This window comes from Calypte anna, chromosome 8, assembly GCF_003957555.1.
Source record: "Calypte anna isolate BGI_N300 chromosome 8, bCalAnn1_v1.p, whole genome shotgun sequence".
NCBI lineage: Eukaryota > Metazoa > Chordata > Aves > Apodiformes > Trochilidae > Calypte > Calypte anna.
The window spans coordinates 21101613-21115927 of NC_044254.1; the positions used below are offsets into that span (position 1 = coordinate 21101613).

The following is a 14315-nucleotide window of genomic DNA, read 5'->3' on the forward strand; positions in this document are numbered from 1 at the left end:
ACCTCACTCTTTCTAGATGTGCTCACAAGTCCTGCCCCATTCCCTGCCATGGGGAGCCAAGCCCAACACCCCAGGGACAGAGGCACGGAGGCAGAGAGCCCTCACCAAGAGGGCAGGGCGATGGCAAAGGGGTAAATGCCACTAACAAATCTGGGGTAATCAGGATAATTTCTCTGCACATTTTACACTCCTCTCAAGTCTTTATTGGATGGACCTGGTGCTGATGCCTCCAAGACCAGACTCCCAAGGAGATACTGAGGGCACCCAAGGGGTTCAGTAAACTCAGCACCTACCCCATCTGCATCCTCACCACCCATCCCAGTCCCCTGGAGCACTGATGGTGATGCTCATCCTGGTGTCTCCCTACTGGCCAAAAATGGGGGAAAACCAAATAAATAGAGTTCCTGGGGCAGCTCCTCCATGTCCCCCAGCCACAGCCCCTGCCAGCCCAATGCACTGCCTCTGAGCTCTCCTGGGCCTTCGTGGCACATAAAGGGTTTCTCCCCCATCCAGTGATAGGCCTGTAGCATCTGGCATGTCCCCAAATACAGAAGGGAAATGGCTATTCAGCACTTCTGCTGCCTGATTGCTATTAACAGCTCCATCATCATTCCTCTTCCTTGGTGGACCTGCACTACCACTGGGCAGCTGCTGCTTTTTATGAATTTCATTTTAAAAAAATGAGTTGTCATCGTCCTCTCCAGCATCACTAGTTCCCCTGACCCACATTCTCTACCCGCTCCCAATCTGTCCATTGGTTTCCACCTGAGGCTCTCCCATCAATGCCCTGCAAGGAGGGAAATGGCACCAATGTCCTTGGAAAGGTAATGGGATAGTCAATGCAGACCTGCTGGGTGTCTGCTAGGGCCTGGGATTTGCCCCATCCCAGGGCACCAAGGGTTTCACTGGGTCCTGGGTTTCTGGTGCTGCAGGACCATCTTCCCTTGATGCCATTATGGCTCACCCACACCAGCACTGGGCTCCTGTGCCACAGGGGCACCATGCAGGACACATTGAGGCAGGACCATCCCTGGCAGCCCTGCCTGCCATGCACCATACAACCCACCAGCTGCCTCTGTGGTCCCCAGGAACCGGTGCCCCCCCTAGACCTGTGTGGCACCATCACAGCAGGGTGGCTTGTTTGTGCCCCAAGCAAGAGGGCGTAGGGCTTGGTAGGAGGGTGGCTGCTTTGGGGACTCTAAGCTTTGCAGGGGGAGTGACAACTCCAGTGACAGACCCAGATCTTGCCACGCCAACAGGGATTGAAAACCCGACTGGAAAGTGCCTGTGGGCAGGACAGGGCTCAGCCTGCCTTGCCCTGACTACACATCAATGAGTTTCTGGACAGTGCATCTACTCTGAGCTGGGGGCTTTGGGTGTCCCTGCAGCCACCCGGGACGGGACTTGGAGGCCACCAGCCTTGTGGGAGCAGGATGGGGAGCCAGGGATGGGCTTGTGTGCAGGGAGACTTTGCTTGCTTCTTCTTGCTGACCGGCTGTTTTATATCAAGGCGGGAGGGGGGATTTGCTGTTCTAGATGGTATTTTAATGGGCAGGCAGGCAGCTGGAGCCTGGGAGAAGCCTGCTTTACATTGTTTGGGGTTGTAACAAATAAATTCAATTAAAGGCAAATGGCTCTGCGCAGCCCCCGCCCTGTGCAGTGTCTCTGCGGCACCGGTGGCTGTGAGAGCCACGGGTGTGAGGAGGGGGCCTGGAGCTTCGCCCCCATGCCAGGGCCACCCAGGGTTCCTGCCCACCCTTGCCCCTCACCCCTGCTGCAGGGTGAGCCAGCAGGACATGGTGGGAACCCTGATGGGAGGCCACAGCCAACACACCCAGAGAGGGGATGGTGTGGCTGGGAAACCCACCCTGTGTCCTGTCCCCATACTGCACATCCCACTGCATCGAGCAAAGGGAATGGGAAAATCCCTGCAGGCAGCAGACACCCCACAGCGGGCACTCCTTGGGGACGAACAGCCCAGGACAAGGGCCTCGGCTGGCAGAAGCATCCTCCAGGCAAGGGGCTGGGGTGTGGACCAGGCTTTGCATAGCCACGATGCAGCCCCAGAGCCCTGCGGCCAAGGGGAAAAGCAGAGGGGACTTGGCAGGGACATGCCAGAGCCTCGGCATGCTGTAAACAGCCACCACTGCAGCAGCAACTCTTCTGCCGGGAGCCAGCGCCGGGCGTTTGTTAGTTGGAAACCAGATGGTTCTCTCCCAAGCGCCAGCACAGCCTGAGTGGCTGCGGCCCCAAGCCAGGCCCAGGCTCCCAGGGACCCCAGGGCTCTGAAGCAACCAGAGCTGGGACCCCATCAGGGTGGCCAAAGAGAAGGAGGTACAGGACGGGCCCCCCCTCGAATGGATGGGTAGTATCAGGCTGCCCCAGCCCCAACTCACACCCACTGTGTCCCGAGGGATGCCATGTCTCTAAGGGATACCAAGTCCCTTTAAAGGGATGCTGTGCCCTGAGGGATGCTGTGTTCCAAAAGAATGTCCCAAAGGGATGTTGCATCCCAAAGGATGCAGAAGGGAGGCAGCATCCACCACAGAGAATTAGAGATGAGGCACTAACATCCCTTATAAGACCTGTGCATCTCTGTGTGCCACACTGTGCCTCAGTTTCCATGCATGTCCTCAAGAGGAAGAGGCTGAAGGGGGAGGAGGAGGAGAGGCTGGTGTCTCTCAGAGTCAACCTGGCCCCCCTAGGTGGGCTGAGATAGCAGGGAAGCCCCACCTCTGAGGCCAGGGAAAGCCTTGGGGGGGGGGAGAAGAGGGGTTGCCACATGCCACCTGGGGTAATTCTCCATGGGACATGGCACAGGGCGCATGTCCAGCGAGCCCTCAGCCCACCATCACCAAGCAGGACCCAGGGGTCCAGGCCCCTTCTCTGTCCCCAGCAGTCTTGAAGGCATGTGCACCAAGGGAGCATGGATGGACCCATCCCAGCCCTGGGATATTGGGGGGCACTACAGAAAGAGGACAAACAGACAAGGCTGGGGAGGAGCCGAGGGGGGGGACCACATCCCTGGCAGCCGTGGGGGGGTCCCGTGGTGTTTACAGAGCTTAAAAACTGCCTAAGCCCCGCAAGGCCACGGCGCACAATAGCGTGTGGACGTGGTGACACCGGCCGTCCCCACACCACCTTGGAAGACAGAGGGCCCTGCCACCCACCGCCAGCACCGGGATTAATTATGATAATGTAGTTCTTTCCCCCTTTGTCACCCTAATGAATGGGCCCCTTTAGGATTTTAAGGCCTTTGTTTGGTGCCTCTTTACTGCGGTATTGTAGGATGGGGACTAGCAGGTGGCAGGTCCCCAAACAGCCCCTTTTGTCTCCTTTGGGGGCTGTTTTGTGGTGGGCTGGGGAGGGGGATGTGAGGATGCAGGGAAGGGGGGGCGAGCTGCAAGGGGGCTTCTGGACATAACTACAGCACTCACCCCATGACAGTGGGGCCACAGTCCCCATGCCATGCACCGTGGTATCAGGGACCACTGGTCCCAGCCATGCCCCAAGCCACTTGTGCCCTGGCCTGCTTGGTGGGCAGATGCTGGGAGCCACCGTCTGAGCTCCTGCCTTGATCTTTTACTGCCTGGGCAAATCAATTACCCAGCAGAAAAGTCCCTAAATCCCACCATAACACCCGTTTAGCAGCCACCGTGGCGCTCGCCAGGCCCTGGGCAAACCTCACCCACTGCCAGCACGAAGTTGGGAGCGATTTGCTGTGGGGAGGGTGGGTGATTGCTGCTGGGAAAGGTCAGGCTGTGGCTGCATCTGCACAGCATTTTCCCCAGAAGGTAGATGGGGACCTCCTGGGTGTCCTGGATGTCTCAGATTCTCCTGAGCCCCCCCACAACTCCCCACCCTTCTCCACCAGCCTCTCCCCATCCACATACCCCGGGCTCAGGAGCAGCTGGGGATGTGCCAGTGCTGAGGACAGCACTGGGGACTGAGGGTGGACAGATGAAGTGGCACAGAGGCACAGGGAGTGGGGAAAAGGCAGCGCATGGAGGCACCTCATGATGCCATTTGCCATGCTCAGCAACTGTTGTGCACCAACACAGTGGTGATGATAGGGATCCATGCATAGGGATCCATGGGGATCCCTATGCCCCATGGTACTTTCCCAAAGGCACAGGGGACCCCCTGGATTCACAGGACAGAGGGGTTCCATGGGGAGAGGGCAGATCCTGGCCAGGCAGCGCCGGGGGCTGCAAACCGGTGAGCAGTGGGGTGGTAAAACGGTGACAAGTAATTGGTGTCCTGGCCAGTCCTTTCATGCTGACGCCGTTTTATGGGTGAGGAAATTGCTTGTGAGTCAGGAACACAGGAGACAAATTTAGGAAGTGCTCTCTGAATGTGCTGGGGTCAGGCGCCGAGGCCGAGCGCTTGAAACCTGGGTGGCCTCGGCGCTTGCTCTGCACCCCCCAACCCCCTCCTGCTCCCGGCTCCTCGGCATGGGAAAGCAGACCTTTTATCTTATCACTGCTCTTCCGCTGCCCCAGCCTCCCCCGCACGGCCCCCTCCAGCACAACCACTCGTGCCCGCAGACACAATGCACAGCATCAACCAGCCCTGCATCCGCAACCCTCCAGGAGCACCCGGCATGGAGGATTTCTCCCATCCACCTCCATCCACCCACCTGCCTGCCAGGGGAGTCTGGGTCCCCCAGATTGACCTGTGTCCACTCACTCCACAGCACCTTATTGGTCCTTGGGAATCAGCCCTGGCACAAGCTGCTGCAGCCCCAGCAACGGGTTAACACTGGTGCATGGCATCTGTGTGCCATGGAGTGAGCAGTGCTCATGGCCAGACCCCACCGTAGCTGGCATAGGCACTGGGGCAGGCAGAACTCCTGCACCTCACACCTCCTCTTGCTCCACCCTGGCTTTCCCTTCATTCACTCAGGTAGCAGGTTCCCCCTTTTGTTCATTTGCTATGGTTTTAATTGGGAGGAAAGGCCATGGCCCCATTAATACCCACATGCAGGCGATGGCTACCTTGAGCATGCAGCCCCCTTCCCCGGCCACCACAGAGCACACAGCATCAGGCAGTTTGGATGTATTTTTCTTGATTGCTGGCCAAACGCTCTCTCCTGCAAAGCAGCATGTTTCTCATTTTCTATAGGTTTAACTCCAAATTAATTTGTAAGTGATCTAGGTTTCTTGTTCCCCAAAAGATACCTAATAGCAGGGGGGAGCTCCTGCCAACCGAAACGTCTCAGCGGGGTAAGGGAAAAGCAGGAAAAAGAAACCCAGGAACTGTGACCCCTGGTGGGTATTTAACAAGGTGTCAGGGCGAGGGATTTTTGGAGCAAGATAAGTGGATGTGACACCGGCCCTGCGGGTCGGGACGGGGCGCGAGGATGCTCCTGCTGTGGCAGTGGCTGCTGCTGCCAGGGATCATCCTGACCCAGCCCTTGTGGGCAGCGAGGAGCTCAGCCCCTCACTGCTTGCATTGGTGGGGTGCTGTGAGCCCCGGGGAGGCGAGGAAAGCGTCGGGAAGAGGAGATGCTTGGTGATGGGGCGAGCCATCCCCAGCACGAGCCACCGGCGATGCCCTCGTGGGGGGATGGAGGGAGCGTACTGGTGCCTGGCGATGGCCGTCAAAAGCTTTGGTGCCTGCGGGGAGGCCCCACGGGGTGGGGGTCCCCCGGGGTGGCAGGCTGCAGGAGGGGGCTGGTGAGCCCGCCGGGCGCCTCTGCCGCATGGGAAGCGGGCACGGTTTAATTGGGCGGGCGGCCGTTCGGCGGGGCCGGCTGCTGGCAGGAGGACACAAGCTCTTTTGTCTCCTCTCTCGCTCCCGGCACCGGCTGGGGCTGGCAGGGCCTGGAGCGGTTCAGCCACCGAGAGCCGAGCTCGCCACCGGGGCAAGCAGCCAAACCCACCCCGGCTCCTCGGGCTGTCACAGGCCTTCACTGCACGCGAGGAAGCGCCCAGGTGGCCAGTGAGGCTTCCCGGCTGATTAAGGGTTAGGAAAGTTGTGGCAATCTCCGGCAAAGAGCCTCCCATGCCCCTTCCTTGCCAGGAGAGCTGGCAGGAGCAGGTGAGACCCCTGCCCTCCCCATTGCTCCCTGGGGGGCTGCCTGTGCATGGCTGGGGGCCCAGGGCAGCAGGAGTGTGAAAGCACCTGGGCTTTCACTGCCCAAAGGAAGATCTGCAAGGAGATGCCAAGGAGGGATCTGCAGCAAGAGCAGAAACTGATTTTGAACCTTGGTTCCTCTTATATCCCCTTATCCCTCAGCTCTGCTCAGATCCTCCTGCAGTACCAGGTCACCAGCCTGGGGGCTGTGCATCTCCCACTTCCCTGGCCCCCCTGGGCATGGTGGCTCTCCAACCCCTCAAGTGGTATCTGTGAAAGAGGACAGTAGTAGAGTTGGTGCCAGTTGGGGAAGAAGGGGCTGATTCTCCCTCCCATCATGCGTCCTTTGCCTGCCTGCTCTCCCATGGGCAGGACAGTAAGGAGCCCAGGAGCCATCTCTCCTAGACCTTCCTTTCCTTGTGCAGAACAGTCACTACAAACTTAAGAAAGGACATCATGGTGGTAGCAGAAGCCATTCCTAGGTGATGGGAAGGTGACCTGGTCACCACCCAGGGGGAATTGTCCATCCTTGCCCAGCAGCCCCAGCTCCTGGTGCAGGGGAAGCAGAGCCAGGGTCTCCGGGTGTGTTGAAGCCAACTGGATCAGCCATGGCCTCAAATAGAGTGCAGCCAAATCCCCTCTTCCCGGCATCCGGCACCAACCACCCCCTTTGCAGAAAGGCCTGAGCAGGGAGGAGATGCTGGTGTTGCTCAACAACCATGTGAGGGCCCAGGCCCCGGCTGCTTCCAGCACTGCTGGGAATGATTGGGAGACGTGGCTGAACTGTAGAGCAGAGCAGGCGCTGTCAGGGTGACAAGGGACCTCTCAGCGGTGGGGCAGCCAGGCCAGGTTTGGCTCTGCAAGACTCCCAACCCGTTGCTGGGGCATTTGTGGCTTTCCTTGCCCAAGGCAGGATGCTCAGGGGGAATCCCAGTGCTGGGGTGAAAATCAGGACCTTTCCTCACTGGCCATTTCAAACGTTCCCATAACAGCCACCAGCACCACCAGTCAGTTGTTCCTCATCATCCTTACAGCTCTACCAGCACCAGCAGGCAGCTGTGTCCTGGTCCTGGATGCAGGTGTTAGTCCTGGGGATGGCAGCCCACAGTCCCAGGGGACAGTGGTTGTGCCTTCCCTGCCTGGGGTGACCCACATCCTGCCATGGGGTTAAACTCCCCAGGGAAAGGAGGGAGGAAGATAGGAAAAACAATCAGAGGAATTTGTTTCATGCTGCCTGGATCCCTCCCCGCACGCAGCAGTGTTTTTGGACGGCCAATTTATAATCAGCAGTGTGGAATGTTGTAAATTAAATATTTTTAAACAACTTTGCTCTCTCTCTGGTTAAACATTTCAGAGATTGCTCTTTCTTGTCTGTCTCTTGCTGGGTGGTCCCTCCATTCGCCCGTACATCTTCCTCAAACACAATTAACCATTTAGATGTTGCACAAAGGAATAGCTTATGCATACAACACCAGTCGCTCGCTGCTCCGGCGCTGGGGGAGGGAGGCAAATAAGAAGGCAGCTTCTTTTATTTTCTACTAAAAACAAAAACAAGAAAATCCCTTTTTCCTTCCCAAACGATCCCATTTTTCCTTGAATTGTAAAGGCACTGATCCAAGCTCATCAGCTGTCTTGGTGCTTAGTCCAACTACCCCCTTGCATTCCCCCTCCTCTGAAATTCAACATTAGCATTTTAAAAGCCTTAAACATACAAGTTTATTTAGACTCAAGCTCTCCCAAGCTCTTGCTTTCCATATTTATATACACACGTATTTTAACGTATATAAAATGTCTGTCTATAGTGCCTGGAAGGAAGTTCTTGTCTGCCGGCCCGTCTGGGAGGCACAGGCGCGGCTGTGGACCTTGGCTCCCAGGGGATGGAGTGAAAACCGACAGGATCCAGAAATCAGTTGCCCAGATGAGAATTGAGGGAGTCTCTGTGGGCCAGCAGCTGCTGAGGTGCTTGGGGGTTTGTTGGGCCCCAGCAGGGGAACCTCCACATCCGCAAATTAACCCTGGAGGTTGCCCAGTGAGAAGGGTGCTGTGCCCTGTGCTTCCCCCAAGGCACCAGAGGGGCTGGGCAGGTAACGACAAGACTCAGCCCCAGTGGCCTGCTGCAGTCTTTCGTCCTTTAAAACAGGTGGAGAAGGGCCACAGGAATGGCCATGTGTGACAGGAAGGTGACACTGTTGCTGCTGGTGCAGGTGATTCCCGTGAACCCCACCTGGAGCGTGATACAGCCCTGCCCCTCGAAAGACACCAGGGCAGGGACCAGAGTAACCACTGGCTCTCACTGCAGCTTTGGGCCAGCATGAAGGCAGCTAGGCACCTCCTGAACACAGTGGTGTTCACCAGACCTGCAGGGTATTATAGGGAAAATTCTGGTCTCCCAGGACAAGAAGGTCCCACCAGCAAAATCCAAAAAATAGGTAGGGCACAGTGAAGACAACTGTTCACAGGCAGCCAGAGGAAGGACAATGGAGTGCAGAAGCCAGCAAGGAAGCCAACACAGCTCTGCAAGATAAACCTTGGAGACAGAAGGCAGTAAAAGACTGGTGAGTCCTTGTGATGCCCACCTCCATGAGGTTCAGGAGAGTCCTACTGCTAGGGCTGCACTCACAGCACCAACTCAATAAGTGAAGGGGGAGCCAGACTTGTGGCCACAAGACTGCTGAGCTGGGTGCTCCTCTCCCCTTCTTGCCCACAAGCCAAAAAAGTGTCCCACAAGTCAGATCAAAGCCTGTAGCAAAGATGGTTTCGTGTTCCTTTGAACAGTGCTGGGATGAGAAGCCCACTGTCCCAGGGAATGGCTGGCCACTTGCCTCCCCCTTGCATGGCTCCATGCCACGGCTGCCAAGAAGATGGGAACCATCCTCTCTGGTTTGACTGCAGAAAAGATCAGGCAATCTGCTGTTTCCTTAAAGACCACAACAGTCACCTACAAAAGCTGACACCAACAGTTGAGAGAGGAGAACCGCAGATATGGGTATCTGTAACTGCCCAATAAATGTTTTTCACAAATCTGTGCCTCCTTGCAGATAGGCTTTGCTGCAGATACCCTGGGTAGGGCCTTGCTACAAAGCTGCTGCCACTGGTGCCCACCTCTCACAGGAGCCCCTGTCACAGTGTGCTAGGGCAACAACTTAGCACAGGGGCAAAGAACTCACAAGAAGAAGTATAGACCAGGTGTGCACACACCTGTGGGCTTTGCACCCACACAAACCTGCTGCCATGGTCACAAGAGAAGCCTTTTAGGATCTGCTGGCAGGACACCACTCAGTGAAACCCCAGGGGCTGGAGGTGCTGATGGCTGGGGACCTCCCTGGGCTTTACTGCATGCAGATGCAGCATGTGACATGCCACTTACAAGAAGCTTCTCACATCAGCTTCAGCTGTCCATCTGCCAAAGAGTGTTCAGGACAAGCCTGTCCAGAATGCACCAGCACCTGCAGAGCTGGAAAATTCCATGTTTTCAGAGATAGGTTACCTATAAAGCACTGCCTTGGTGCTTACAGCACCATGATGGGCACAGGCTGTAATGCTCAGATGCCTGGGTGTGACAGCAGCAAGACTGAGGGTCCTTCCTTGCTGAGGTGACATATTCCTCAAAGCTGGTGAGCAGCCTGTACCAGTACCACCTTCCCAAAGGTCTGTATGACCTAAGACCAAACAGTTGCATCCAAAACTACCTGGGAATAGAAATTCCTTTTCCTCAGTCACCTCTCTAATTTTCTTGAAGACTGTAACGTTTTATCACTTTGAAAAGTTGCCTGACTTAATCATCTGCTCACCTGATGACAGTGGCATGGAGACCAGGTTAGATGAGGAAGGGTTAACCTCAGAGTGCCTGCTTTAGGATTCCTGAAGGCCCTATTATCCCGAATTATTTTTCATAATTACTGCCACACACGTAGACTACATCAAGAGTGAATCTTCACTTTGATAATTTGTGCTGTGAAATCTCACTTTGGGATCTACTTTTATCTCACACCAAACACCTGCAGGTCGTAAAAGGCAAAAAGGGAAAGAAAACGCCTCAAATCCCAGCCAGGTTTTCAAGTGTCAGAGAACAACACTAAATTAATGCTAACTTCTAACCACACAGTAAAGAGCCCCCCACCCTCTTCTTAAATTAGCTAAACAAAAGGACTGAGACTATACCGTATAATTAAGGCAAAAGGAGGTAAAGCTGTAGCTGTTAAGTAAGCGGATGTGGACCTTTCAGAAGCTAAGATGTATCCTCAAAACCGTGAGGGAGAATGCTTTGTGTTTAAGCAAAAGGACAGGGAATCAAAGTCTCTGCAGATTTCTCTGGGCTTTGCCACAGCCTTCTGGTAAAATGCAAAGCCAGGTAATTACACTCCACTCTGCTTCTGTTCCTACACACCCAAAATGGATGCCTCGTTCCCTTGCCGCACACAGAGACGAGAACTCTCTTTAATTAACCTTTGTAAAGCCTCTGCTATCCGTGGATGAAAAAGGCTTCCTACCTTAGGAACATGTTTGCGCACATACGCAAGGCAAAACCGCCAGCACAAAGACAAAGCTGAACTGCAGAGAATTTCTTCCTTCTGCAGCTTGTCAAAGGCCGTGAAGCTCATCCTTACCCATACTTTCCATTCCAATCTGGTCCCTCAAAGGAGGCGTTTTGTTTATGAATCTCAGGGAATGCCTGGATGATAATCTCTCTTCTGTCAAATTAGCTAGGAAATGGTAATTTTCCTGGGGAAGCACCAATGTGCATGAAACACCCATTTAACTTTTATCACTTCAGTTAATGAAATATCTATCCAGCCCACTGCTGTAAGCACCTCTGGTGTCAAACTGCTGGGGCAGATAAATGTCCTGTTGAATCCTACTGGATTATAATAAACAACTTTTAGGTAGTAACTTGTGTTCAATTTATAACCTTTAAAGAGCAGCTTGCATTTCAATCCCATCCAGGTGCTTTACAATCCTGGCACAACCCCTGACCACAAGGCTGTGCGTTTCACATTAGCCTGCTCGACTCATCTCACAGATGTAGGTACAGTCATCCACAGGTCACAGAGATGTGGGGAGGGATCTCTCATCTGGGATTAGTAACAGCGGAACTGACAAGCAAAAGAACCATCAAAATAAGGCAGCAAGTACCCACTGCTTACACCCCCCTTTCCCTCCCTGCTCCCCCAGTCCCTCCAGCCCTCTCACATATTTGCTCTTGGGCAGGATTTCAAAGTAACAGACCAAATTCAGCCTTGATGGAAATGGGTGCCAAACTCCAACTGCATAACAGAAGAGAAGTGCATCTTAAACATTTCTGTGCTATGGGGCAATATCATGAGAGGGAGAGGAGGAGGCTGGTGAAGCCATTGGGCTGCAAAGAGCAACCCACGTTACCGCTGTGTTTTGCTGCCCGCCTGCTGAGTTGATGAGATGCACAAGCTGCATCCCCAGCAGATTCTCCCAGGCTTGAGGATGATGGTGAGGACTGCAGGGACGTGGTTTACATCACAGGGAGGGCGGCTAAGTCATTCTTTGGAGTGGGCACAGTCTGTGTGGTCCCTGCTCTCCCTTCTGCTGGAAAAGTACAGTGCGTTCACCGGGCGCACAGGAACCGATATTACCCGGCAGAAACCCGCGTGCATCCCAATGAGGGGGGAGGGGCTGAGGGACACACCGCTCTGTAAATACTTCTTTATTAAGACATAAATATAAAGCTGAACAGGAAAGGAGCAATGACAGGGTAAACCATGCCAGTACTGATCTGTATGGATGATCTTACGATGTTTGAACATCTGGTTCTGCTGCTGGCTTCCATAAAATCATCTTTAAAACCTACTCGGGTTATATCTCCATCAGCTGTTCGGTGCCCACAATGACTTCATTAACATGTTTGGCTGAAAAGAGAGAGGGAGAAAAAGAAGAAGAATTACGTTTTGCAGCAGTGTTTCTTCAGACCTTGCATTTTGCAGATCTGCAACTTTAAAAGAAATGAGAAAAGCAGATTCTGGGGAACTCAAGAACAGATTCGCTGCCTTTCGTTGCACTCCAGCATCTCTCTGACAGTATCCCACACACATGGCAAAAGCCTAAACAACTGACTAAACATCAGGAGGTTTCTCTAATGAGAGTTTTCACGTGTATGTGTCACTACTAAACAAGAGAGGCCCAACGGAAGTCACAGCTGCTGCTGACAGGTGTACACCTAGGCTGAGGCAAAGGACCATCAACACCAACATAGAGATCAGACATAAAATTAAAGATCAGTAATCCACCTTGATCCTAAAGAGTGCTGTGTACACAGGGGGGGGGGGGGATGGCATCACCAAGGCAGCAATCCCAACTAAACCCTGGCAGCTTAAAAAGGAGGGGCTCTTTGTTTTAATTTAAACCTGACTTCTCCCTCCTGGACTGAGCTCTGGATGGAGCCTCTCCAAAAGTTATCTCAGGCTAATGATGGACAGCCCACCTCAGGCTCCCATGGTGCAAGTTTGCTGGAGGAACAATTTCTACAAGGTCACTCCTTTGCCTGTTCCCAGAAGCTCTGCACACCCTCACTGGACACATTAATGTGCCAGTCCCTGCCCCAGCACTGTTAATGCACTGTACTGAAAGAGCCTTTCCTTTAAAATGCAAAAGCAGCTTGTCAGGGAAGGACTGCAAATAAGCGATCTAAAGCCAAAATAATAAAAACATGCAACTGAAAGCCCAGTGCCTAAAAACCCCAAGCATGTGGCCTCAGAGCATGACACAATACCCTGTGTGCTCAAAGTGGGTGTCCTCAGAGTACCGTGGGGGGAGGCGGTGAATCTAAATTGCTCTCTGGGAGCTGGATACCTATTCAGGTGGAGCTCAGGTGGTCTGACCCATGCCCCTAGGCTTTCCTTTCTGTGCATTAGGAATAATGATCAGCTCTGGAACCTGGGATAAAGCATCAAGGCCTGTGAGGTGCTGGGATACACTGATGGAGGCTGCGTTGTCTCCAACACCTTAACACAGCAGTGGGGGTGGATAGCCAAGGATGATGGAAATAATGTGTTTCATTTACCCACTTAAAACTCCTCCCCTCAGGGGAGTGGATTTTGTAAGACTGCTACAAAATAACAAACATGCCACCTTTGGCTAAATGAAGAAATTTCTGGCAATCCCCAACTGGCTGCGACAACAAAGATGCTCTTTTTGTTTAAAGTTCAAGACATTACCTTTGTACTATGCAAACCATTGTTCTGGAAAAAGTTAACTTTCCACTACAACCCCAACCCTGCAACCATATGGATACTGCTCTCTCCTCATCCTAAGGGAAAGTTTGGGGTTAACCTCATGACCACCTTTCAGAAACTCTTTGTGAAGGCAAAAATAAGGATATCAAGGAGCTGCTTCTCACCTTCAGCATCAAATTGAGTAATTTAGTTCTTTGCTCAAAGCATTTGGTGACAACTAGTAACTAATTCTGGAGCTTCATGCTAACATCCTGGAGTTTAAAGTTGGAACATGGAGTCCAATCTTTAGCACTTTGGGTAGGACAAGCATAGGTGGATGCAGTGCTCAGGAAAATGAGAGACTGACTGCACAAGTGCCAGGTGCAAGCATGATGTAGGTAGCACCACACAACCTCTCCAGCACAGCTCTGCCAATAGCCCCAAGCCCAGCCTTCAGCACCTCTCTCCTCCCGTCCTGGACCCCACACAGCTTTGCCAAGGTACCTCAAATCCAACCTGAAGCACTTTTTGCTATAACATTCCTCACCCCCAACAACTTTCCCAATATATCTCAAACAGGCCCTGTAGCAACTCCTGTGACTCCATTCCTGAACCTCCTCCAAGCAGACTACCTATCATGTTGATTTCTGTGATGTGAATAAGACCCTGGCTACCATCCAGCAAGAGTAATTACGTTATGCCTCTGCAGATTAAACATGCCTTCATCTAGGCTTATAAAGAGCCATGTCAATTTACAGTTCTATATATAGATTATCTGTAGCAATACTTTTCAATAAGGAACTTCTTGTTTCAGACAGCATCCTGCACTCTCCTAAACATGCAGAGCTGGGATGGGTCCTGTCACATATTTTGCTGCAGAGGTGGTACCAGCTATGTGTATTTTGCACTGACATGCTTACAGCCATCTTACAGTATCTTGCATTTTACACCTGATGAATTCAAAATGCTTTTCAAGAGTGGGTGAATAAGAACATTCCTATTTTACTGAGGCAGCGGGAAGTTTAGGGAGCCTTAGTAGCCAAAGATAGGTGGGAA

At 53.2% G+C, this 14315-nt stretch overlaps 1 protein-coding gene across 1 annotated transcript in view; it reads right to left on the reverse strand.

Moving 5' to 3' along the window:
- Window positions 1-11742: 11742 nt before the first annotated feature.
- Window positions 11743-14315, reverse strand: part of EIF2B3 (eukaryotic translation initiation factor 2B subunit gamma) — a 99770-nt gene continuing 97197 nt past the window's right edge. The window contains exon 12 of the mRNA XM_030455115.1: window positions 11743-11957. Coding sequence (XP_030310975.1) covers window positions 11905-11957 — 53 coding nt within the window. The 3' untranslated portion in view covers window positions 11743-11904. The remainder of the gene's footprint in view (window positions 11958-14315) is intronic.